Source organism: Ostrinia nubilalis, chromosome 25, assembly GCF_963855985.1.
Source record: "Ostrinia nubilalis chromosome 25, ilOstNubi1.1, whole genome shotgun sequence".
Classification (NCBI taxonomy): domain Eukaryota; kingdom Metazoa; phylum Arthropoda; class Insecta; order Lepidoptera; family Crambidae; genus Ostrinia; species Ostrinia nubilalis.
Window position 1 is genome coordinate 5512004 of NC_087112.1, and position 27957 is coordinate 5539960.

Below are 27957 nucleotides of genomic sequence, written 5' to 3' on the forward strand. Positions count from 1 at the left end.
CTAGTTTTAATTAATTCCGGCTAGACTTATTACGTCACTTGCAGGATTGAGACGCTGTGATTGGTGCGTGATCATAAGGAATGTGTTTGTATGGATTTTATCTCTACGGAGTTTTGTAATCGTCTCCTATCACTCGCACTTGACCTATTGCCCGATTAACTTGTACATACATTGGTTTTGCCAATGGACATTAGTAGGTACTTATTTACTATCTTTTTAGCTACGCTAGTAATAGGTTTCTACTGAGATCGAGTTTTGAGACTCAATACTCAATAGTTTATTGCTTCCATAATGTTTACAAAAGATGTTATTGGTAAGTATAATCATCATCATCATCATCATCACCATTTCAGGCATAGGACATCCACTGTTGAACATAGGCCTCCCCCAATGATTTCCACAATGACCGGTTGGTCTTGGTGGCGGCCTGCATCCAGCGCTACCTTTATTAGGTCGTCGGTCCACCTTGTGGGTGGACGCCCTAAGTTGCGCTTTCCGGTACGTGGCCTCCACTCCAGAACCTTGCTGCCCCATCGGCCGTCAGTTCACCGTACTATAATCGAAAGGGAATGGAAAATTGGTTTTCGATAAATAAAACGAGCACACTAAACCGTGTAAGTATATCTAACTAGATTGTATGATATAACTACCTACTTCTAATACCATTGCAATTAGTTGTTTTGCTAAAGGGTGACGTAACGTATTCTGAGAATATGTTATCTTTTCAAGAGCTCAACATAATAAGCATTTTTGGACCACCAAGTGTAGGTTAGTGTTGTACAGCATCATAATATGATAAGTACCTGTGATTTAAGTGCTAATCTTCTGGACTTATTGTTAGGTACTTACTTATTACTATAAATGTAAACAATAGCTAGGTTGTATTCTAAAAAGGCGGAAACTTCTTCAAAGTCAATGCAATGAAATTGCAGCTATTAACATAGCTAATTACATATATGACAAAACGCACTCTTTCATATCAGCAATAATGATAAGATGTGCGATACGAAACAAACAATAGTGCGCTACCTTTCTAATGCTTAAGCGCTAAATAAGTTAAGTACAATCGATGTTAGTGAACTTCAACTACTAGGGTAAAGACCCCCTTTATGGTCACAGTACTATTTTTGGTAATTTAAGGTTTATTTAAAACTAGCGACCCGTCCCTGCTTCACACAGGTACAAACTAAGTACTTACCTACTTAAAAACCTTCCTCTTGAAAATGAAAATTATTTATTTGCAGAATGTGGTACATTAGATGTTACATAATGAAATAGAGGAGAACACATTCCCCAGATTTAAACCAGCATGCAAATGTTTTACACAAGTCAATTTTGTTATTAATTAAAATTTAAATAACATCTACCTAATTTGCTTACAGTCAGAATAATAGAATCAGTCCATCTAATAAAAAAACCGCATCAAAATCCGTTGCGTAGTTTTAAAAATATAAGCATACATAGGGACAGACAGCGGAAAACCAATTTGTTTTATACTACGAGTATGTACCTACCTAATTATTTCATAAATAGTTACAACTGGAGATTAATATAAAGATACACTAAGAAAATACATAATTTTGCAATTTCATAATGTTAGTAAATATTAATGGCCATGGATGAAAAAATAAAGATGCCGGAAACCAGTACTTCTGCCCTGCCAATTAACACCCCCTGGACGTTTCAAACAATTACAGATTGTTAATTGCAAATAGCAGTCTTTCTTCACGTTCGTCTTTATACATTCTTTAAGAAAACTTAAGTAACTACACATTATTTGGAAATAGGAAACGCATACAGGTTGGTATGTTTTTTTTTCTTAAGTTAAGGCGATACATTACCTCGCGAATAAGTACATTTAAGTATTTGAAAGAAAGAAAAAGTATTTATTCGATGCAAGTACAAAATTTAGCGTTTTAAAGAAGCGCAGAATTACTTAGTTTCGTGGTAAATATTCGTGGCAGAAAAGTATAAAATCTACTTTTTACCCGAGTAGGTAGGTTAAAAACGAGATGTTTTAATTAAAAATGTAATATCCACGGCACATCTAGGCGGGAGCGAAAATATACAATTATGCGAAGATTCGCGCAAAGCTGTTTCAAAATGAAGTCTCGGCGCGCTAGACATATTTTTAAATATTTAACCTCCCTGCGGCTACGTTAGGGTGCAAATAACGTGGCACCATGATTTAGGATGGAATATTAAAATATTAAACTTGAAAATGCGTTTTCCTTTGCACTTTCCCTGATGCCAAATTGCCAATGTTAGAGATGCCTCTCTCAGATGATCTTTCCTGTAAAATTACCAAAGCAGATTCAATAATGTTTTTGTATAAGTACCTAATTACGTGGCCTAAAAAATAATTTCCATATTCTTGACTAAGCACATAAGAAGGCTGATTTAATGCCATAGGTAAGCCATTTTCTGCCAGTTAGCCTTTGAGCTACATTATAGTTACACTATCCAGCAGTTAGAACTATCACATAAATAGGTAACAGTTACTATTTTATTTATGGATGTGTCTGAAATCTCAAGCAAGTAAATACGAATCTTCCTAAGCTGAACTATGGCCTGGCTCGCTACATGCGCGAATGTTATCAATCCTGACCTGTCTAGATTCATACAGAACAGCCACCACAGCCATCTTACATTGACTTTAACCAACGTCAAAAATCTGTCAAACTCAATTTAAAAGCACCGGTTATTATTATTAAAGTTACGGTTAAAGTAAATTAGTGCAACTCAGCCTTTTATTCGTAAGTAAAAGACATCCACCACTGTCGTCAATTTATTACAATTTTTATGATTGTCATCAATGTAATAATTATGAAACAATTTATTTATTAATTTATTTTATGTTTAGTTTAGTTGCTTTCCGTTTAATTATACAATTAAAAGTATGTCAATTGACTAAGAGCGAACAGACGTTTTAGATGGCGCCACCACTCTTTTGGTGGGGGTGGTGGTACTAGGTAGTTGCTCAGTTCTCTCTCGGTCGTTGAAAAGGTCGTGGTGCTTAGCAGTGCTCTTTGTACAGTCACAGTGTTTAATTAAACGTGTCATACTTGCCGTGTGTGGATTATAGTGTGTATGTTATAGAATTACATTATGAAACCTACTCTGCAAACAAGTAAGTTATCCTGTGTTTATTTCTTTTTTTGATAACTCGACCTCTATTTATTTTGCAGTTGAACTATAAAAATAGTGGAAGTCGTCACAAGAATATCCTGCCCGCATACAAGTGCTTCTCGCGATCTTTAATAGATCGTCGGTCCACCGAGTGATTAAAATTCATAAAATTCATAAAAATTCATAAAATTAAAAATTCATTTATTTTTGCAAATAGGCTTTTAGAAAGCACTTTTACACGTCCCAATATTAACCCTACCACTGCTTCGGGACAATAAATGGGCCAGTGCTGAGAAGAAGCAGCGCAAGAATTGAGAGGCCTTATTCTACTTTATAGTTATCCCCCAAAAATATTTTGATGTAAAATTTTAACAAGACGATATCAGAATGGCCTGTAAAAATGGTATCAAAATTCAAAGCTCATGTAGGACAAAGCTTCTAACTCTACACGCTCAAACTCCACAATCTCTACACCTTTTAATCAAAATATGTGGCTGGGAAGTTTTTTTACTACATATCCTGCCAAAAACCTGTAGAGCCAAGCTTCTAGTTCTAACTCTATCTACTACACATCCTAACGAAGTGCAACCGGGCTAGGATGCGCGCCATTATAAAATCTTATCGATGATTTTAGACAACAAATGTATGACTATAGGCTTATCGCGTAAATCGATAAAATGGCGTGATAAACGCTTATCGCGGTGCGCATCCTAGGCCTACATGGTAAATACGAGGACACTACATTAGTTGAAGGACGTGAACTATTATTAAGTATAACGTATCGTTTCGCATAGGTCGTTTGAAGCCACAAGGAAAATAAAAATATGTGACCTTACGCATCATCAGTAAATCAACAGAGTGGTCTGGCTTTTCTTTCCTAGCTACGTAGGGGCTCACATCGAGCTACCACTACAGAGCAAACCGTAGCAAAGGTAACCCGCGCGCCACCGGCAGAGATGAACAACTGTTTTTGTACTTAAAATTAATATTTTGGTCAACAAGTAACATTTTTGAACAAAAGTAAGATTACATTTTGTAACATGAGTGTGACAGTGAACTGTTTTATTTAATTTTTTAAAGGTTTTAGTGCACAAAATAGTGTTTTCGGCCTTAAAATGGGAAATATTTATTTATTCGTGTTGTTGTGTGCGTTAAACAATTTTGCGAATGGTGAGTAACTTTTTGGGCATCATCTGTTCAAATATTATTAAAAGCTGGTTCTCTTAAAATGCAACTGTTAAAAATAAAGATTAACATTTTTGTCTTTATTAATTTTGACCTCGACATATTATTAATTGAATTAAATTTTAATAAACTATTGTTGAGTCTTAAGTGGCAGTTAATAATTGAGTTAAGCGACTTACTGCGACAGTGTTAAGAACTGGGGCAAAACTTTAAGACGAGCGCTGGATTAAAAACAAGGTTAAAATTATCTATCAGATAAGTTATTTACCTGAACTCGCATTTAGCTAGCAGATCCATGTTTAGTTCATTTCAATAAAAATTACTTCAAATCGATTAATCTGAACTTTATTGTACCTAATTAGATTCCGTGTCCCATCTTCATTGATCATACCTACCTAGATATATGTAAATTGGAGACTCTACACAAAATACAAGTTGGAATCGCACTATTTAGGCGGTCTTAATGTTCGGAAGCGTTTACTTCTAGTAACCTTCTCGTAAGAGGAAAGCTTTTTCACATAAAAAGATCATAAGAAAATAAGCTAGAAAAAAGAACCCGCTTTAGTTGGTCTTATTTTATACTTTACTAAGTATCTATTACATCATTATTATCGTAGAATTGGGTCAGTAAGATGTTGACGCAACGAAACCCAAGATAGTTCGAGTTCGAGGCTCGGTGCAGCCAACCTCCCGTGTGTTTACTACTTACAACTTTATTGCCCATCATGGTAAACATTGTGGTATCTTATCTGGTTGTAATAAGGGTTATTTTGGAATAAAAATGTACAGTCTGATGTGCTGTTGACGGCACACGTGATCGATGACATCACAGGCTGACTGACGGCATTACAAAAAGTTAAGAATACCAGTCGCCTTATTTTTTGCTAATTAATTCCTAATTTAAATAGAACTCTTTTTAAAATCTTTTAATTTTTCCTAATTACCCACCAGGTTTCCATGGTATTTGTCACCTTACCAAATGACTAACCTAAGTTTGTAGGTGTTACTTAATGTTTTTCTTATTTTTTGGCCTCTTTGGCCATAAATATTACGATTTTCCTAAAAAAACACACTCGAATTGAGAACATCCTCCTTTTTTGAAGTCGGTTAAAAATATTGGGCAAAAGTATTTCAAATTAATGTAAATAATAGCAACCATTGCATACCAGTTGCTATCACCTTACGATATGTGCCCACGTCAATCTTGAACCCGCTACCGTACGTATTAAGTGTTCACTAATCTATGAATGGACGCTTAATCGAAACTTAAGGAGATTAGGCGGTTAGCTAAATGATGTAGGTCACAAGGCGAAGTAAGAATACGGTCTATAAAAACTTCTTAACCTTTTTAAAAAAGGAGGTTGACTGATAGTGATAGTTTAGTGCGATTATTATTATTCTGTACTAGCTGACCCGGCGAACTTCGTACCGCCTTAGCGTAGAGATTTTCTTTATATTTTTTCCGTAAAAACCTTGTACAGAGTATTAGAAAACTACAAAAAAAAAATCAGCCAAATCAGTCACGCGTTTTCATGTTATGTCGTGACAACGCAAAACGGGTTTCATTTTTATATATATAGACTAGCGATCCGCCCCTGCTTCACACAGGTAGATAGATACTTAAAAGCCTTCCTCTTGAATCACTTCACAAAAAAACCGCATCAAAATCCGTTGCGTTGCGTAGTTTTAAAGATAGTGCATACAGTATATTAATAATTTAATACCTGTACAAAATTGCTATATTGGGGACAGGGTAAATGGTAAACAAACGTTCTCTCTGAACCTACGAGTCTGTGTCAGTATTTTTTGTCGTTCATCATTGTTTTTTTATATATAATCAAGGAACAAGATAGTTTTATGAGAATCTGTGAGTTTATCACAAACATTCATAAGTATAATTTACTTAGTTCAGTCAGTGCATCAAGTAAGGTCGCCGGGATTATCAGGCCGCTTGCGATTTACGTCTTGTATGAACGGAACAGGAATCATTGATACAATACAATATCAAAATACATTCATTATTTTCATTTAAGTGCATCCTAATTCTTTTTTAATTGAAAAATCCAACTGTGAATTTAACCCAAGAACAGTCGCTTGTCGGGCGACTCATCTAACGGTAGAGTCTAAATAGTGAAGCATTTCTTTCAGACTCAAGCAAATATACTTTCATATTCATAGGTACGTTAGATCCTATTCGTTATTTATTTATAATCTTATTAAATAGTTTATTAATCTATAATTTTGTACCGCCTACGTTATTCTCAGTCTGGCCCTAAGTTAGTTAGTTAGTTGATTGGAGGAGAATGCCGAATGGCATTAAGTCCGCCTCAGGATTATGTACTGTGTTTTATGTGCATGTAATATTTGCTTATCCATGGAGGTTTAAAGTAACTATACGAGTACTTGGTTAGTTTCTCATTGCTCGGTGATACCACAAAAGTTAGGAACTCTACCTACAGTCAAACATCCATCGGAAGGACGCTAGTGGCTTTACATTAATGATGATTCATATGGGTCATTGAGTATTTCATAACTTTTTTTGTTTATCACAACTTCTCAATACATTGATTTAAGATTTTCCTCATACCGGCCTACATTCGTGGAATCTGTTGATTTTTTATCCCAACACTTACATTTAGTGACGTCCGCCATATGAAGGATAATTTACAATTATCTAAAAATAAATAAGTAGATAGATGAGCAAGTACGCACTCAATGACAATCAAGTATTATCATTTCTACTGTGACTGAAAGAAAATACCGTGGCATTGATTCAGCCTTTGGTATTATTTGTAATGTGCGATAAACTTTAATAAATTACATCTCCTAGAGTGATTCTAATAAATGATAATTTAAACTAAGTATTACGTATTAACTATAACGTTAAAGTATGTGGTAGAGTTAAGTGAGACGATGACATCATGAAATTGATTGTTATTGACTGCACGTATCATTTAAAATGAGATCAGTCTAAGGATTTACTGCCACATAATAGGTACTTAAAAGTACGCTAAACTACATAATTGTTGATAAAAAAAAGGTAGCGACTAGCGTAGTAAGTCAATTAGGTACTTATATTTATTACTAGCGGCCGCCCGCGACTTCGTACGCGTCGCGTGGATCCCGTTTTACCCCCTTTATCTTCTTACGCGGTTTAGATTTTTTCACACAAATGTTTTTTCCCGCTAACTCCCGTTGGGAATTTTAATATCCTATTGTAACTAAGCTTTAAGTTTACTAAGATACCTGCATGTCAAATTTCAAGCGTCTAACTTAAGCGGTTTAGATTTTTCATACAAAAGGACTTTCCCGCTAATTCCCGTTCCCATGGGAGTGTTGCAATATCCTGTTGTTACTAAGCTTTAAGTTTACTAAGGTACCTGCATGCCAAATTTCAAGCGTCTAACTTAAGCGGTTTAGATTCTTCATACAAAAGGATTTTCCCGCTAATTCCCGTTCCCTTGGGAATTCCTAAGTATCCTATAACCTGCCCAGGAGTATGAAGAATAATTGTACCAAGTTTCGTTAAAATCCGTCGAGTAGTTTTTGTTTCACAGACAGACAGACAAAAATTTTACTGACTGCATTTTTGGCATCAGTATCGATCACTAATCACCCCCTGATAGTTATTTTGAAAATATATTTCATGTACAGAATTGACCTCTCTACAGATTTATTATAAGTATAGATTTTATATTCACAAGATCGTTGCCGCTCAAGCTAACTTATCTAACTACCTACCTACCGAACTAGAAGTTCTTCGGAAATAAACTCACGTGTTGATTACTTACTCAGCTTTGACAGATAATATAAACAAAACACGGCGCTATGACATGTTCAAGTACGAGGATGTCGTTATTCACGTGATTTGTTTATTTAAAGCTCATCATCATCAATGCATTGGAAATTATCTTGAGATTTTCCTTAATTATAATGTCATTTTACGATGAAGATTTAATTAAATTGGTTTGTTTACTTAATCATTTTGCATAATGCAATTATTATTATTAATTCGCTCATTAAAGCAACTCCGGCAACCAGGTCGACTCTACAATCTTAGAAATGAAATCCGGAAGGATGATCCGGCTTCGTTATTATCTTCGAATGGTTAAGTACCTACATGGTACCTACCTACTACTAACACAAAACCTGAAAAAGTACCTCGTGGGAAGACAGACCTCATTTTGGTTAAGATTAATCGAAAGCAGGACATTTTGAATAGTGTGCCATGGCGTAAGCTCGCAAGGTGATTTACAGAAACTGAAATGACGATCCATTACCAGATATCTTTCAAAATAGATATTAATTATGTAGTTATAGTGCCGCAGTTATGGCAAGTGTTTATAATGTTAATTATTGAAAATTCAAGGCTAATTCCGTGTAGTCAGGTGCTGCATTAAAATTACTTAACTATGAAAATCATTGTCATAAGTAAACTCTTGAATACTTTTTAGGGTTCCGTAGTCCTGATAAGGAACCCTTATTAGTGGATAATGGCACTTTTTAAGACAGAAATCTCGGAAAAATCTTATTTATTTTAATACGTAGTTTACTCTCTACAGTTTAGTAAACTAGATAAGTAGTTATTCATAAAGTATGTAATTTTAAACCAAGTTCGCGTTTAAGGTCTCGCCCCCGCGCTTGCGCTGTCTAGACGATTGGATAATTCATATCACAATAACCGTAAGGTACTCTGGAATATGCCAAGAATGTTGCAGTGACCTGGAGATAAAAATGTCAATAAAAATTAAGAAGTTAATTTCTGTAGACATAGTTAATTTTCATCTAACGAAAAATGGTCAAGCCAAATACGCGCAACTGTAGACGATTCTGTGTCTCTACTTATAATGTACCTACTTACTAAATATCTTAACAATTTATATACATAAATACATACCTAGCTAGGTATGAACTAAGCTGAGGTACTTGAAACATAAGAAATGATGATGTAAGACTCTGATGCCCGTTTTCACCATCAATCACTAATTTTTGAGTGATCCATTTGAAAAAAAAAATCCTGTTATGTGTTACCATAGGGGTCACTTAAAAATTAGGGATTGATGGTGCAAACGGGCAAGAGACTCTTTAAAAATCTCAATGAAACACACAAAAGTTTATATTTAAAATCACTCTTCATCCTGACTGAGAATTTTCTAAGACCGCCATCTTCTTCTCAGGTCAATACTCAAACGAAGACGTAGACATACAAGATAAATGCTGCACACACGGCCAGACTTTCGCATTGACAGCAGCGTCTGCCGCTGCCTGCGCCGGAGCATCAGTACCTGATGAAATATCACCAGAACATCGAGAAGAGTGCACTACCGAGGCCACTAGCTGTTGTCGGGAGCATTTCAAGTAAGTATACCTAGGAACTAGCACTCACATAATAGCCCAATCAAGAGGCTAAGTACGGTTTGGTTGCTCTTCAAAAACTTAGGTACTTACTAGATAGACAGAAGAGAGTCTAATGAAATGCAATCCTGTAAAAATTATCCATGTTCCAACGAAACAAAATTCCCATTTTCAGGAACAAAGATGAATGTGTTGCTGGAATGAAGCATGCAGTGGAAAAAGGATGTGATGTTCCTAATACGGAGACTGGAAAGGTGAGAAATGTATCTATGATCTATGATAGATTGATTTCATTCAACAATTAACATAGAAAGCTAACTATGCAAACATTCTCCACCGAATTCACAAATTGGTAACGTGAGCTTTTTATTCCAGACTTGCTGTGAGGAGTGCTCCTTTGGACGATGGACAGGAGAGTCACAGGGTCGTGAAGGCTGCAAGGAACCGTCTGAAGAGGACAATATACCCTCACTGGCTCTAAGGAGTTACGCTTACTACAAGTGTTGCTTGGTAAGAATATGCCTACTCAATCTTTTGGCAAAGCACCTGCTTTGCCAAACCTTGAACCTTCAAGGCGTTGCTCTAAAGATACAAATTACCTATGATCTTTCAAAATAAAGAACAAGTCGGAACGGCTAAAAGGCAGTAAAGAGACATTTTGGTAAATTGTGTTACAGGAAGCCGCAGAAGAACAAGAAAAGACCACAACAGAAGCAGCTGTAGAAGAAACCACGACTGAGAAGAAAGTAGTAAAACAAAAATGTAGAGCGGACTCCTGCGATCAAATATGCAATGATGAAAGTGGAAAAGTTAGGTGCCAGTGCCACGAGGGGTACAGATTGCAAGACGATCAGAAAACATGTAAAGGTGAACAGGAGTTTGGTCCATTTAATAAAAAGTATTATTACGTACCTAGTTATATCGGAGAACAAAAAAAAAAGTAAACTACAGTACAATGCAGCACTACCGTTAGACATGTGGTTTTGGGAGAGTAGAATAGGATATGACCACCTCCACTCTTGTCATAGATGTTCAAGAGGCATTTAACATTCGTAGATGCAATTTTTCTATGGTTACATATGATTTGGATTAATTTTCAGATATAAACGAATGTAGAGAATCTGTTGATGATGTTTGCACAGAAGAAGACACTGTCTGCCACAACACGGCTGGGTCTTTCAAATGCGTCCCGATCAAAAAGAGGGAGGTAGGCGCCCTAACCTGCCCTCCTGGCTTTAAGAGGAACGTTCTGAACCAAGTATGTGATGGTAAGTAATAATACTCCACTCATTTCAGAAAGTTTACCCCAGAAGTAGAGTATTTACCGAATTCCTGGTTAATGAGGTTAATTTTTACACAGATGATATTTCGCTTCCTGATTAAAGTCAGTTAAAAGTATTTAGTTATTAAGATTTAATTTTCTTTTCGCAGACATAAACGAGTGCCAACTACCACGTCCTCCTTGTCCCAAGTACCTTTGCAAGAACACCATAGGAGGCTTCACGTGTGGAGGCAAGCCTGGGAAGCCGTTTGAAGAAACACCCCCAGGAGCTCCCACGCCACCACCATCGCCTAATCTAGAGCCGACCTCACCGAAGAACGACATCTGCCCCCCAGGGTTCAGGGGTGGAGATGATGATGAATGTGTAGGTACGTTTCAGTTGAGTTAAATCCTTTTATTACAAAAATTAAAAAAAAATGTCTAGGATATAAAAACATAAAGAGAGTAAACATGGAAATTATTACGCATGACACAGACTAAGTACAATGTAACAAGAAAATGTGCTTGCCAAAAGCCGTGCATTTCGATTGTAAATGTATGTTTAGAAATTAATTAATTAACATTTACAGTAGGCCTAAAGGCCTATTCAAACCTGAGCGATATTAGATAGATATATACAAGTATCGCGGCTAGAGCGACCTGAGCGATATTCGCTGCCGCTGTGGGTAGAGGTACATACCGCGCGGGTTTCGCTCAGGTATTTAGTATCAAGTATCGCGGCTTGAGCGGTATGGACAGTAATATTACCGCATACCCACTGGGTTTTCTCTGCCGCAGACGGTAGCGAATACCGCTTAGGTCTGAACAGTATTATTACCGCATACTTACCCACTGGGTTTTCTCTGCCGCAGACGGTAGCGAATACCGCTTAGGTCTGAATAGGCCTTAAAGCAATTGCCGTTTAGAAATTCTCACCACCTTATAAATTGTTTGTCTCATTGTGAGTTTTGTTGTACTTTTCATGGCTATCAGATTTGCTACTTCATATTCTCTTCTGGTTTCCAGACGTGGACGAATGCGAGGAGCATGCTGACGACTGCCAGCGCCTCTCGCAGCACTGCATCAACACCCACGGCGGGTTCTTCTGCCAGGACCACGTGTCCAAGCGCTGCGCTCCAGGGTTCAAGGTCAACGTCATCACTGGGAAGTGCGAAGGTAAGAAAACACCTACTAAACTGAACGAGGGAGAAGTAATAATTAGTTATCGTGTGGTGTGTTGTTATGCAAGACAAAGACGGCCGAAAGGGTAGCAAGGTACTGAAATAGAAGCTACGTACTGGATGTTCAGCGTGCGACTATGGTGAACAGATGACCTCATAATGGCTGCGGGAAAGCGGTCAATCTGGAAATCATTAGGAGTTGCCTATGTCCTTCAGTGAATTCCTGTGACTGATATGATAGTTGCCTGTCAGCTATCATCAGGATCAGTAAAATCAAAATTAAAAGCTGAAGACTCGTTATTTGTAAAAATGGTAACCAATAATTTTACATCTTTCAGATATCGACGAGTGCTTAGAAGAAGGTGAATCGATATGCAAGCGCACAGAGGTGTGCATCAATTTGGCCGGCGCCTACAACTGCAAGTCCAAAGTCAACACCCTACCCAAGTAAGAATCTCATGCACAATAATACTAGTTTACTAAGAATTTGTCGATTACGAAGGGCACGAGAAGAACAAGAAGTGGCCAAAGCTCATTCTGTCATAGCTATTCCTTTTAACTATCAGCACTAGTTCTTTTTATAGTAAAGTAATATTAAAAAAGAAAATCTAACTTTTTTAATTCCAATTTAGATACATGGCATTTTATTGTTATTGCTTCCAGGCTAACTACAAAGGCCTGTCAAGAAGGGACGAGGATGAGAGCCGGAGGAACAGTTTGTGAAGGTATGTTAACATACCGTTTTCAGTTTACGAATTTGAGGACCTCAATTTCCAATCCCAACAGACAAATTCCATGGACCAGCATGCTTACTTGGCTATTAAAAAATTCCAGACATCGACGAATGCCGAGAAGGCACGCACCTGTGCGACCAGTTCCAAAACTGCGTGAACACGTACGGCGGCCACGAGTGCCGCTGCAAGAACGGCTTCGAGCTGGACTCATCCTCTGGGTCCTGTGTTGGTAAGTGGAGTTACATTCTGCAAGTAGGCCAGAATATCAGCCAACAACTCATTGATTTTTTTTACCCACGACGGAGCTCCTACCCTGCTGGAAAGTAATCATCAGACTGCAGGTGAAAACGAGCATGATGTTTGAACAGAATTCAAATGGTAAACGTAGTCTACAGCTATTAAAAAGGCAACCAAATAATAAAACTTACATAACTGCCATGTACGAGCATGTAAGTTAAGCAAAAAAGTTACGAGTAAGTAGGTAAGTAATATGAAACCAAACATTTCTTAGCTCAATCAATAGCGTAAGTACCTACCTACTTAGGAGAGGCACAACTGATGTTTAATGCAGGCAGGGATCAGGCAGGTCTACTTCAGGATCGGGAATCTAATTACCATAGCATGGTCCACGAATCTATGATAGATTCGTAAATTACGAATCACGAATAGAAACTCCATTAATCATAATCATTTTAACGCCAATTTCCAGACGTCGACGAGTGCGCCCTAAAGCTGGACAACTGTGCCCCCGGACTGCACTGCCTCAATGTCCTGGGCGCGTACACGTGCACGCGGCAGCCGCCCGCCCCCGCCCGCACGCCCGCCCCAGTCACTACCACACTCCCGCCCTACGAGTATGACTATTACGATTCCAGGTAAGGCAAATCTTAACTAAGTAAGCAACAGGTAAGACTTTTTTCTTCTACACTATATTTGAGGCATACTGAAAACCAGGGACGTGGCTTTCCTCACCATGGGCCACGTAATATGCTGTGTAGTAGTAGTAGTGGGTGGTAGGGATACGCATCGACGCAGGGTGGCACTGCTCAGTTCACTTTCTCTTCCATTCTTATGTTTTGTATTATGTTACCTCTGTCATTTTTTTATTTACCTTTGTGGTCTTTGTGTGATGTCTATAGCAAAAAATGTTCCTTTCTATCTTTCTTTCAATTTTAATGCACACGCAAATGTTTTTGTTGTAACTTAGATTCGATGCATATTGATAAATATGATATTTTTCAGTGAAAATGACTCTAACACGGACTACAGAAATCCAGAACCAGTACCCACCACATCCACCAGTACGACTACACCTAAACCGACCCCACGACCTAGGCCCACGGAAACTCCCCGACCCCGACCCACTTACTACTACCCACCAAGGCAAACGACAACAAGAAGAACCCCGTACCCAGAAAGACCAGAACGCCCGAGGTACCTGCGCCCTACTACAACCAGTACAACAGAAGCCACGACTACAGAAGAAGTGTCAACTGAACCGACCACTGAAGAAACTTCAAGTACACCAGAGGAGCCACCGACCACAACTGAGCCACCGACCACGCCTGAGCTACCACCCAGGCCAGAACTTCCGCCAAGGCCAGAATCTCCAACAAGGCCAGATTATCCCCGTTATCCTCCTCACAGAAGAACTGAAGATAATTATCCTAGAAGACCCCACTACCCAAGTTACCCTCGCCCAACTGATCCTCCAAGACCGAGGCCTACTGAGCCAAGTCGACGTCCAAGTTTTACAGAGGTGACGCTTCCAGAACCGGAAGATCCAGTATTAATCGTGAAGGATAAAGACAAGGATGGAAGCTATGGGCTGAATACGAGCGACATACCTAAAAACTCGTGGACCTCTGTGACTGGAAGAGACAAACCTGAGGAACCCGATTTTGACATCAACAACCTTCACTGTCTGAACGGCTTCGAACGAGATGTGTATGGAAATTGCGTAGGTAAGTAAAATCATCAAAGCTATCCTGGACAAAGGTATTCCGCAATAATTTGCACAAGGACTGGTCTGCGTTGCCCGCATCCAGGTGCTTCCCACGATCTTCACTAGATTGTCGTTCCGCCGAGTGGGAGGCCTGCTTACCCTACTTCAGGGATGGCGAAACTTTAGGTATGCAGAAGTGCCATCAAATACCTTGGTCTGCTTAATACCCTTTCAGCGCTCTTCGGTTGACGCATTGTGACGCTTCTAGCGAGTGACTGGACCTTATTTTGCAATAGCTCCAACCTCATTCAAAACACATTATTTACTATTTAGTTTCATAGTGAATTTTGTGATTTGTGGCTTGCCCTAAGTAAATATTGTGACGCGTGCCATCAGTTACACGTGTGCCATTCGTTCGCCATCTCTGCCCTACTTACTTCTTCTGGTCTATTCTATTATTATTATTTTAGTACTATATTACTGACCCTTTATATTGATATAACGGTCAAACTATATTACTTACTACCTCTTTATCCAGATATCAACGAATGCGAGGGCAACCGCCACATCTGCAGCACCCTCGAGCAGTGCGTTAACATGGAGGGAGGGTACCGCTGCGAGTGCGTGGCGGGCTTCGTGCGCGAGCCCTCCGGCTGGTGCATCCCGGTCAGGCCCTCCACCACGCCTGAACCCACCACTCCTAGCACCACTACTTCCACGAGCACCACTGAGAGAACTACTACTGAAGGTATGTTTTATGAAGGCTCTATTTGCTGCGATAAGAGTATGATGTAGATCTTATTGTGGTAAACCCGATCGTAATATTGTCACATGTATCTTTGGCTCTTTGCAAACCTAAGGGCCTGTTTAAAACAGCTCTCTTTTTTTCATTCTTCTGTTTTCGTCTTCTTGTGCGTTACGTTATTAACTCCATAATACTATTTTGTGTCAGGAATGTATTAATAGTTCATCATCATCATCTCAGCCATAGGACGTCCACTGCTGAACAAAGGCCTCCACCAATTTCCATGTTGCCCGGTTGGTAGCGGCCTACGTCCAGCGCCTTCCTGTTATCTTTATGATGTCGTCGGTCCACCTAGTGGGTGGACGTCCAGAACTTTGCTGCCCCATCGACCGTCAGTTCTGCGTACTATGTGCCCTGCCCTGTACTGATCTGTCTTCTTTTATAGTGTCCACCACCGCAAGATGGCGACCATACCAGCCTCGTAGACCATACTATCCACCATACACTCCGCCGCCTGCGTCCTGTGAACTAGGATACACGTTTGATTCCAATGAAGGGCGATGTGTAGGTAAGTACAGTTCATCATCATTATCATCATTTCAGCCACAGGACGTCCACTGCTGAACATAAGCCTCCCCCAATGACCTTTATCAGGTCGCCGGTCCACCTTGTGGGTGGACGCCCCACGCTGCGTTTTCCGGTACGTGGCCTCCGCTCCAGAACCTTGCTGTCCCATCGGCCGTCAAGTACAGTTTAATTACATAGTTATTCAGTCATTTACAAAAATTCAAGGTAAAATCATGAATTACTTAAAATGTAACTATAACTTTCTTACAGATATCGATGAGTGTGCGAGAAACGAATACATCTGCGCACCCAAAGAAGAATGCGTGAACCAAGATGGCGGCTACTATTGCATGTGTGGTGCAAGGTGTCGTGGTACCACTGACAGGTCACCTTACGGTAAACATCAATTTCATCATTATCTAGAACAGAAACCCTTTGGTTTCAAGACAAAATATTTGTCAATATAATCCGTAAGTCATTGGGGAGGCCTATGTTCAGCAGTGGGTGGACGTCCTGTGGCTGAAATGAGATGATGATGATGATCCGCAAGTAAATTACCATCCATCCACGACGCTCTCTTCAGTTGTATCTCACCTGATGGAAAGTGGTGACTAGGCCGAGGATGGTGTGGGTAGCATCTAGAAGAGTAAATTTGGTAATCCTGATATTCCCTAATAGAAAATACACATGCACAATTACAACGTCTAATCGAATAATAACTATGAAGTAATGTCATCGTTCGTTCTTTCGTCTCAGCTAAATTACGTCCACTGCCGGTCAAAGGCCTCCCTTCAAAGGATTTCCATAACGACCGGTCCTGCGGCCCGCATCCAGGTTCTTCCCGCGACCTTCACCAGATCGTCATATTATCATCGGTCGTCGAAGTAATGTCATAACAGTTGTAAATCAATGTGTTTTCTTCTAGAACCCCCATCGCTACCACCATCAGACCCTTACCAACCTTCGGGAGGAGACAGCGACCCCAACATCATCACCGTGGGCGCCCAGTACGGCCAGAGGGGACCCAGATACTTGCGGCCCACCTTCACCAGGCTGCCCAACTCCGGGGCTATTGTTACATCTTGCCCCTGGGGATACAAACTGACTCCTGACAAGATGTGTCATGGTAAGTCGCTTATGCATGGAAAACGCCGCCAATAAATCTAAATTCTGCTTAGCCCAAAGCATAACCACGGCTTAACTGGCAGAAGATAATGCCTTGGGGCATAAGGTCTCATTCTCTCATAATGTGACATTAAAGTTTATGGCCGGGTTGCACCATCTTACTTTAACTGCAACAAACGTCAAAAGTCTGTCTGACTCCATAAAAAAACACCAGTTATCGTTATATTTACTCTCAAAGTTAGGTGGTACAACTCAGCCTAAAATAAAAGTAAAGATAAAATCTCTATTGCGCAGTTGCATCACACAAAACTGTCAAAAGGAACATATAAAATTGAAACGGCTCACTTTAAGTGGTCGGTCTTATCGTTAGGAAGCGATATCTTCCAGACAACAGGTATAACTTGTAATTTTTCCAGACGTTGACGAGTGCACGAAGAACGTCTCCCAGTGCGGCCCGATGCAACGCTGTGAGAACTTCTACGGAGGGTACTCCTGCCAGTGTCCGGCCGGACACCGGCTGTCCGGCAAAGACGGCTGCGAGGACGTAGACGAGTGCGCGTACGGCACGGTAAGTGTACCCGTTCTTTTTCTCAGCCCAAGACAGGCCTCCCACAAGAATTGGCATTACCTACGTCATAAAATCTACTGTACTCACCACTTTTTAAAACTCAATATGGGCACACTCGACGGACCGACGATCGTTGTGAAAGTCGCGGTAATGCATGCTGGCAGCGGCTGCGCAGGACCGGTCGCTGTGGGAATATTAGTCCATTTTCCAACAGTAGACGTCGTTGTTACCTGCACAAAGTATTCGTTATTTCGTGTGAAATCAAACCCAAGTTCAGATCAAGAAACTCAAACGTAACCACTGGAACACGGATGCATTTAACTAAAAAGATATTTGAAAGTTAGAACATAATAATACCTAGTAAGTAAGTTAGTAAGGATTAAAATGGAAACTCGTGAATTTTAAACTTGATATCTTCGCTATTCCCACCACTACAACTCCTGTGTTAGCCAGCTACAGCTTGACCGCCAATAAATACCCAACCAGTGAAGGTCAAGTTTGTCCTAGGGGAAATCCTCGAGTGAGTTAAATCAATTTCATGAAAAAATATTCCTTTTAATTTCCCAGCCATGCCCATACAACGCGAAGTGCGTCAACTCAGTCGGCTCATACCGCTGCGAGTGCGGCGCCGGCTTCCGCAACTCGCCGTCCAACGACAAGGTGTGCGTGGACGTCGACGAGTGCTCCGAAACGCCGCACGTGTGCCACCAGAGCTGCTCCAACGCCTGGGGCTCCTACCGCTGCTACTGCAAGCGGGGGTACCGCCTGGACAACGATAACAGGTGAATACATAAGTAGGGGTGCAGACTAAATCCTCCATTTGCAACGACAAGGTGTGCGTGTCAAAACTACTTACCTACTTAGTCCTCGAAACTCGTTCACAACTGGTTTGGAAACTGTCTAACGACAAGGTGTGCGTCGACGTCGACGAGTGCTCCGAGACGCCGCACGTGTGCCACCAGAGCTGCTCCAACGCCTGGGGGTCGTACCGCTGCTACTGCAAGCGGGGGTACCGCCTGGACAACGATAACAGGTGAATACAAACAAAAAATATTGGTCTTACGGAAACGCTGGAAAATGGTGCTTGATATACGGAACGCTAGTAATATGAACGGCCACTTGTATGAACTTAGAGATAATACCTACTCTTTGCGACTTGGGTAAGTTATTAAAGTATTTGCATAAAATATGGAATATTCATTATTAAAATAATATTCAGAGTTAAATTGATTATTTTTCAAATTTAATTCCAGTAGTGTGAACTGTATAATTATGCCCAAAACATTTTCTATGATAAAGGGTTATATTACATTTCTTGCAAAAAACATTGCATTTGTATCAAAGCGTGTGTTTCATAAAAACTGTGTGTTGTGACTGAATTTGAAATGTGAAAATAGTTACTTCTCTGTTTATGTGGCAGAGAAAATCTCTTGGTTTTGACAGTTGGCGCAATTTTCAATGCATTTGAAACAACGGTAATCACACTAAATCATCTCATTTACAAACAATAATTTCTTCATATCTTCAAACATGACTGACCCTATCTAGGGCATAATTGGCAATCTCAGTTAACGGGATGCAGTCTTCTTCATCATCACTGGATGAAGAATTCTCTAGTGATTTCTATGTGGGCTCTCATTTGTAATCCAGGAAAATCTATTGGCACTTTATTTTCATCACCAGAGTTTTCTTTGGTTAACACGTTGAGTGCGAAACCAGGTCTATAGACCTTGTGTACGTCTCGCTTACCGTGCGGCTAAGAAAATTATAGTCTTCCTTGTCGTGCGAAAGGCATAACTTCAATTGGGTCCGGTGTAGGAAAGTGATGAATATATATCTATGATGTATTCTTAAAATAGAATCCAATGATGTACCTACCTTAATACCAGGTTTTTAGACCTGGTACCGCACGGAAGTAATAAAATGTCTTCACAATGCGAAACCAGGTCGAAGCACCTTGTACCCTGCGCACCTGGTACCGCACCCCACGCTAGCTTCGTGCAGCCAGTGTTGCCTCGCATTCGTAAGAAACGCACATGTCGACATGGCGTCAAGAGAAACAAACAAAATCAAAACTGCAAATTGATTATAATTTAATTTGCTACACGATTTATTGCTAATTTAAATAATGTTTTTCGTGACAAACATTTGAAGTTGTAACTAAATGTTATTAAATAATATGTTTTCTTTAAATATAGCTTATTTAAGTATTTATGCACGTATGTCTTATTTGTAAAATGTTTAGACTAAATTATTAAAACATCTTTGTTTGTTACTTTTTTAAATTTTTATTAAAACTTAATTTAAACTATCGATATTTGTATTTCACATCCCTAGAATACCCACCAGACTTCCCTACTTCAGTGCGGCACAGGGTGCATAAGCCTTGTATTTTGAATATAGCTATAATTTTTATACTAAACAAGTTATTCACGAACGCCTTCAGGTGTATGTCAATAAATGCATTATTATTAATATTCAAAGAAAAAAAACACAATATCTATTAACATGAAGCCAAAAATAAAATTAATATATCTTAAATATTACAAGGTCTTTAAGCCTTGTGCCGCCACAATGTAAGTTTTAATACCAGGTTTACTGACCTTGTACCGAAGGAATGGAAAGTATTAGAAAGTTACTGCCGCAGCAAAGGTGTTAAGTCACCATTACAATTTTCCGGATTTTCCGGCGGGAAAATTGTGATTGAGTTAGGGATACACTCATCTTCATTTTTCTTCAATTCTTCAATGATTTTATTTAAAGGAAAGGGCCTCGAATGCAGGCGCTAAAACAACAAAATACCGCAGTTCATATTACTAGCGTTCCTTATACGGATCACTAAGTTTAACGTTGAATTAGTAACAGTTACTATAAAATACATTTACATTTTGTTATCGATTTACAAAAAGTGGGCTACAAACTTTCATATTTCGGCAAGAAATACTTTAGAATAAATACTTATCATGTTTGTATTCACCTTGAAAAAGTCATCATAAAATTTACGAAAACAACAAAACGCTTACGATTGAAATGTGACACCCAATGGAGAACAGAACACGTCTGATGGACAAAGGGACCCCACAGGAATCGTTTAACATAAACAATGTTATCAGAAACCACCCTCATTGTTTATAATAATTTAATTTTTATGTTGATCCGTATATCAAACGCTAGTAACAAGTGGGTTAACGACAAGGTGTGCGCCGACGTCATGAATACATAGGAGAGGAGGCCAAATCCTTCATCTGCATGACCCAATGATACTCATTGGACTCGCACTGCTGCGAGAATTGGCTACAATCGTGCACAAGTTGTGCGTGGACGTCGACGAGTGCTCCGAGACGCCGCACGTGTGCCACCAGAGCTGCTCCAACGCCTGGGGCTCCTACCGCTGCTACTGCAAGAGAGGCTACCGCCTGGACAACGATAACAGGTGAATACATAGGAGAGGAGGTAAAATCCTCCATTTGCAACGACAAGGTGTGCGTGTCAAAACTACTTACTCAGTCCTCGAAACTCGTTCACAACTGGTTTGGAAACTGTCCAACGACAAGGTGTGCGTGGACGTGGACGAGTGCTCCGAGACGCCGCACGTGTGCCTCCAGAGTTGCTCCAACGCCTGGGGCTCCTACCGCAGCTACTGCAAGCGGGGCTACCGTCTGGACAATGATAACAGGTGAATACGTAGGACAGGAGGCTAGGCCCTTCATTTGCCTTAGGTAAGTAAGACGTAGCCGTTTTTTGAGAAACGAGTCCTCAGAAATGTTCTTGTTCGCAACTGGTTTGGAGACTGTTTAACGACAAGGTGTGCGCCGACGTCATGGATACATAGGAGAGGAGGCCAAATCCTTCATTTGTATGACCCAACGATACTCATTGGACTCGAACTGCTGCAAGTATTGGCTACACTCGTGTACAAGGTGTGCGTGGACAAGGACGAGTGCTCCGAGACGCCGCACGTGTGCCACCAGAGCTGCTCCAACGCCTGGGGCTCCTACCGCTGCTACTGCAAGCGGGGGTACCGCCTGGACAACGATAACAGGTGAATCCTAAGAGTATATGCCAAATCCTTCATTTACCTACTTCTGGTAAATTAGATAGGGTCGTGCTCTTGCAGAAGAGACTAATGCCCGTTTTCACCATCAATCCCTAGTTTATAAGTGATCCCTATGACCTAACAAATAACATGAATTTTGATTTCAAAGGGGTCACTTAAAAATTAGGAATTGATAGTGAAAATGGGCATAAATTACCTGATGATTATGACGTGGTAAGGATTTTGATAACGTGGCTTGTGATCCTGCTATGGACACTAAGGCATGGTTTCCATCAAAGCGGAGAGTGGAGGAGACGAGAGCAGAATCAGATGACGTGTTTGCAATCAATCAAATTTTCATATTATTTCCACAACTTCTCTACGCTCATCTTCGGTCAAAAATCTGATTGGTTATTAAAAACACATCTCTCGTCTCTTGTCTCCTCCTCCCTTCGGTGGTAACCAGGCCTATATTAGCTGATGATGAATCGATACGATAGCTGATGATGTGTACGTAGACTGCGTGGACGTAGACGAGTGCGCGTAGTGGACGGTTGTCCGTCTAGCACAGTGGTTGGGACCATTTTACCAAATTTCTGTCTTGTCAAGGACCATTTTTTTTTTTCAAAATCCTACGAAAGGGGAGGTCGATTTCTCGCCCACTGTGCGCCGTGTTGACTCGACTCATCACGTCACGTCACATGTTTATTACGATGTCTTCGCGGACCACTTGGAATGCCTCCAGGGACCACCAGTGGTCCCCGGACCACCGGTTAAGAACCACTGGTCTAGCAGATAATAACTAACCGCCAAATCACGGCGAGCGCTGTCGTCCTCGTGCAGTTACATTACACTTAACACACGAGAATAATGAACCGTATTGCTAAATTACCTGGTGAATTATTCTTCCAGGACATGCGTGGACGTGGACGAGTGCGCAGAGTGGGCGGCGGTGCGTCTGCGCGGACGGCTGTGCGGCGGCCAGTGCGTCAACGAGCCCGGCTCCTATCGCTGCGCCTGCCCTGCTGGCTACCGGCTGTCGGACGACGGGAAGAGCTGCATAGGTCAGACAATTAAGTTATATTTTTTTTACAATTAGGTTTTTAAAAGTCGCTTTTACAATTATCACTGCTTCAGGACAAATCCCACCACCAGCCACCACCCATGGTTCTTCCTGCCTCTCGAAGTACGAACCGAATCTTGGAAGAGCGCGCAGGTACTTGCTCTGGCTGGGCTCCTTTCCCTGGGCGCTATGCTTGACTCCCTACAAATTTCTCTGATCCATATCCCTTCTCATAGTCAATTCTCCCCCATCTGGGGCTTGACACCACAAAAACGGTACTTACCTACTTCGCGTCGGGCTGCTATCGTTTATAATACTTATGTCATCACTTCTTCTCAAAACTTCGCCTGATAAGAGCGAGAGAAAAAACGGAAATGGGCAGCTGGAACTGTGACCGACGCGATAGTACCTATAAATGGACAACACCCACTCATTCAACGATGATCTTAGTGTAGTGTAGTGAAGGTCGCGGAGAACACCTAGATGCGGGCAGAACCAGCCTTTGTTTTTTGGGGGTCTTATAGGTACTTAGTCCAGCAGTGGATCTTTGGTCAAATCAAGCTCAGCAGCACTTCATCCTTATTAGCTTTCTTGATATTTGTTTATTCTTCCAGACATCGACGAGTGCGAGACGGGCGAGGCGACGTGCGCCGCGTCACGTGATCCCGGCTCCGTGTGCCAGAACACGCGTGGAGGGTACCACTGCCACCGCATCCAGTGCCCGTCCGGGTACCAGCTGGAGGCCAAGCAGTAAGTAATAGATAGATAGAAAAAAGTAAGAGTTCTTTCAAGTCACAATGATAGCCATCTGTGAACCTCGATAGTGGGGTGAAGAGGAAAATATGTATGAATGAATTCAAAATTGCGAATCATGAATATGATTCGATGGCGAGAGAATGCTCGCGAGCAAAATATTGTTCGCGTTCGTTCGGAGACATTTCCGCTACCACAGAGCCTGTGGTAGTGCCACGGCCGTTGGCAGTTCGATGTCCGTGCACAGATAGCGTCTGCTGGTAGCTATAAAAAAAAATCTCTAAAATCATATTAATTATCTACCCACATAAGTAGAGGTCCACATAGAGGTTAACACTTAGGCTGAGTTGCACCATCCTATTTTAACTTTGACTAACGTCAAAAATCTGTCAAACTCCATTACAAAAAGCACCGGTTATTGTCAAAGTTACGGTCAAAGGAAGTTGGTGCAACTCAGCCTTAGTGTATAATTTTATTCATAACAGCAGCTGCAGCATGATTCTCCAAGCTTAATTTTCGTTTGTCTTTCCAGCCGCTGCACGCGCATCCAGCGCTCGTGCCCGATCTCGGACTGGGGCTGCCTGCAGCGGCCCAGCGCCTACAGCTACAACTTCATCACATTCGTCGCTAACATCTACATGCCGGCTGGCAGCGTGAGTGGGAAATATTTAATTATTTACCTAACTGCTTTTATGTTGTTGGGCCAATTGATCTACTTATAATAGGTAGAAGTTGTGGTAGAAGTCATGTGATAAATAGCTGCGATTCGTATGTGAATTGAATTTCTATGCTTCAAACATAAACGTCTCCTCCAGTCCTTGTAGATAAATTGCCGGAATCTTAATACCTACACATACAAAGTATGAGAGCAACAAAACTTTCTTGAAAACGAATTGTTGTTCCGTACAAAACCTAACCTAGCGTGGGCAGGCCTCCCACTAGTTGGACCGACGATCTGGTGAAGGTCGCGTTGTGCCTGGATGCGAGCGGCGCAGGACCGGTCTTTGTGGAAATCCTTGGGGGAGGCCTTTGTTCAGCAGTCTTTCGGCTAAAACGAACGAACGAACGCGAACGAACAAAACCTAAATGTAACAAATCAAGTTTGGTTCAGATTAAGAAGATTCGCATTATGAATTACAAAAATTAGCTTACGAAAAATCAAAGAAATCGGGAGTAGGTAGTAGAACCCTAAAAAAAGTCTAAAGCGTAATAACTATGACATCGTGTCAAATATTCCAGGTGGACCTGTTCACGATGCACGGCCCGTCGTGGCGGGACTCGGTGGTGAGCTTCGAGCTGCGCATGATTGATGTCCAGGCCGGGCCGGGGGTCAAGCCCGCCGACCTTAGGTGTTTCGAGTAAGTTCCCAAGGACTATTTTAATGTCCCTCCCATAACACACAGACTGTTCGTCTGCGAACAGTAATACGTGGGGGCCCTTTTATAAAACCACTAAGATCATCTTAGTAAGATGACTGGACGTGCAAGGGCACGTCTCGTGTACCCTGCATTAGGTAGGTTATTTTCAGGTAACATAGGCACTAATCGTAGCGAACCATTGTAAGCTGATCAAACGTTTACAGTCCTCTAGTTAAAATAAGTAACATTTCTGATACATTAAATTTCGCACGATCCGTTCACGCAGCGAAGTATGTAGGTAACATAAAACTGACACGTGTTATTTTATCTAAGGAGGGTAGGCTTTCCCAACCCTTCTGGCCGATGTGGGAAGTGAGTCCAATTCCATTTGCCTTTGTAACAGAGTCGTGCTTCTGCATTCTGCAGTGGATACTAAATGAGGATTCTCCCACCCTTCTGGTCACCAAATCTTCCATTTGCCCCTGGTAAATTAAGAGAATAGTGCTTCTGCACTAGAATCTAAATAATCTAATGATTCTTTTGTTCCAGTATGAGACCAATGGACAACGTGTGCGTCATCTCCCTTCTATGCTCGCTGGGTGGACCCCAAGTAGCCGAGTTGGAACTGACGATGTCTCTGCACCAGCGCGGGCAATTCGCGGGCAACGCGGTCGCTCGGCTCATCATCATCGTCTCGCAATACGAGTTCTAGCCGCCTAACTTACCACGGTTTACTTAATTACTTTTGTACCTTGTTATAGCTGATCATACTTGTTTGCAAGAAAGAGTGCATGCGTTGCATGTTATAATAGGTACTTATCCTTGGATATTTTAACCAGTTCCAAATTTTCTAATAATGCTGTTTTTCGAAAAGGGCAAATTATCTAATAATACCCATTCGAAAACAATAGATGCAGCTCTTAGCTTCCTGACAGGAAGCATAATTACTTTACCTACATAAAAATGAGCGAGTCAAAACATGACTATTAGCTGCCCTTTTGAAAAATTACTTCTGATAAAAATACCTAAACAAAGGAAATAGCATACCTATTCCCTTGTTTCTATTATGACTCGCTTTGATGAACCTATATCATAGTATAAAAATGCACCCGGTAGATTTTTTGTGGGGAATAATATGTACATCGTTCTACTCAGTGTAGATGTAATTTATCAACAAATAAAAACAAATATCGGTAACAAATTAAAACTTTTGATTGCAAACAAGTATAATGTTCTTCGGATAATTCAATATGATCTGATATTGAGACAATAGTCTATTTATTTTGAAGATAGTGTTAGTGTATGGTCTTTGTTGTTCCTTGTCATTCCTAAAGGCCAGTATGTAAATAAAACGAATACTTTAAATTGGAATATATCTTTTTAATTTTATTTAAGCACAAGCGTTTTTCGCGCCACGACCGAAGCCGGGCTCCCAACGATTATATACATATACCTAAAGTAATGTGCACTTTACATTAGTAACTGATTAGATCTCCAGATCACAACATAATTAATATTTAAAATGATACCTAAACAACAGCGGCAAAACAACGTTCTTGTTATCACTACGCTCTGGTCCCTGAATCCTTTCCTATCATACCAACACATTAAAACATACACAAACAGCGTAAAATAATTGAAAAACATTCGTATGAAATTATACTCATTCTTAATGATAAAATTATCCCTTACCAAAAAACGCTGCAGCAAGTAAAATTACAGTGTTTCGTCTTCACCTATTAAATGATAAAATATCACTTTTAGAAGATAAAGAAATACATAAAAATCAACAGTATTTTTTGGTAAAGAATATTGTGATAACTCTGGAAGAACATTCCCTAAAATGTATAGACTATATTTCTACTGAATACAGTTTGTTGGCAGTCTCCAGAAACAATACTGAGCAAAACGTCTATACATTTTAGTTTCTGAACAATAAAATATATAATACTATAAAAGTATAGGCACTTATAAACCTACACTATTTAAACATCATGTTCTAAAAATACAATAAATGACAATATTATAAAATAATGACAATATAAATCTCATGGTGTAATAATTGTGGATTACAAAAATGCAATTTACCACAAAGTTAATGTTGCTTAAGTAAAGAGTTTAAACAATATTTGAAATATTTCTGCCATAGCTGATTTAATATAAAAAGAAAACAAATAACAATTTTAAGATAAGTATTGATTAGAAAGTAGTAAAAATAGAAGATATAGCTCATATAATCTGTGATATACATAAATATAAAAATATAGCTCCACGGCAAATAAAAACAAGCGAACGAAGACCAAATAACTACAACCTATGTTTCTGTAAATTGCATTTTCATAACGAGCCCAACAGAGGTCAACAACCAATGAATGTTAAAACGAAGGAACTCCGCTCGAGCTGCCCACCTAAGCGTATAGATACCAATGTGTGCGTGGCTTCAAAGTGGCGACGAGGATTCAAAATTATTTTGCTACGTAAAATCTCATTGTATTCTATTGAACTGCTTTAACAGATTAAATTCTATAGATGTCTCCACGAAATTGAGTGAGTTTTTATGTAAAAACATCATTATTAAATCTCTGAAATGAGGTAGCAACGTGAAATATCTTAAAATGACAAAATTACTTTTTCTTTGAACGTTTCAGTTGTAACTGATTTCATTAAATATTTTATTTTGTAGGTAAAGTTGCTAATACACTAACAAACGTTTAAAAAACACGCACACAATAACGCGCTAACCAGATGCACACAAAGAGCTAAGCTACAACTTGTAGTTCGTTTATCTTAGCTTACATTGCCAAGCTTAATCATACATGTTACAGTCACACGCCTATTTTTTTTTTTTTTTAAAAAAAAAAGATTATTAGTAATTTGTTATTACACAAATTACTAATACTCCCGTTAGCCCCTCGTACTAAGCTAAATATGCTTGTGTCACGAGTGAGCTCA

The 27957-nt window shown here is 40.1% G+C and overlaps 1 protein-coding gene across 1 annotated transcript; it reads left to right on the forward strand.

Moving 5' to 3' along the window:
• Window positions 1-4052: 4052 nt before the first annotated feature.
• LOC135084257 (fibrillin-2-like) lies at window positions 4053-26376 on the forward strand. Its single transcript, XM_063979033.1, has 24 exons — window positions 4053-4299; window positions 9492-9672; window positions 9845-9923; window positions 10045-10179; window positions 10347-10536; window positions 10770-10937; window positions 11101-11319; window positions 11957-12106; window positions 12450-12558; window positions 12775-12836; window positions 12946-13074; window positions 13555-13720; window positions 14088-14809; window positions 15329-15538; window positions 15981-16103; window positions 16373-16498; window positions 17028-17228; window positions 17644-17795; window positions 18363-18577; window positions 22744-22895; window positions 23509-23644; window positions 24180-24300; window positions 24887-25005; window positions 25555-26376. Exons 1-24 carry the CDS (start codon window positions 4245-4247, stop codon window positions 25715-25717), a joined length of 4083 nt encoding a protein of 1360 aa, XP_063835103.1. The 5' UTR covers window positions 4053-4244; the 3' UTR covers window positions 25718-26376.
• The last annotated feature ends 1581 nt before the right edge of the window (window positions 26377-27957 follow it).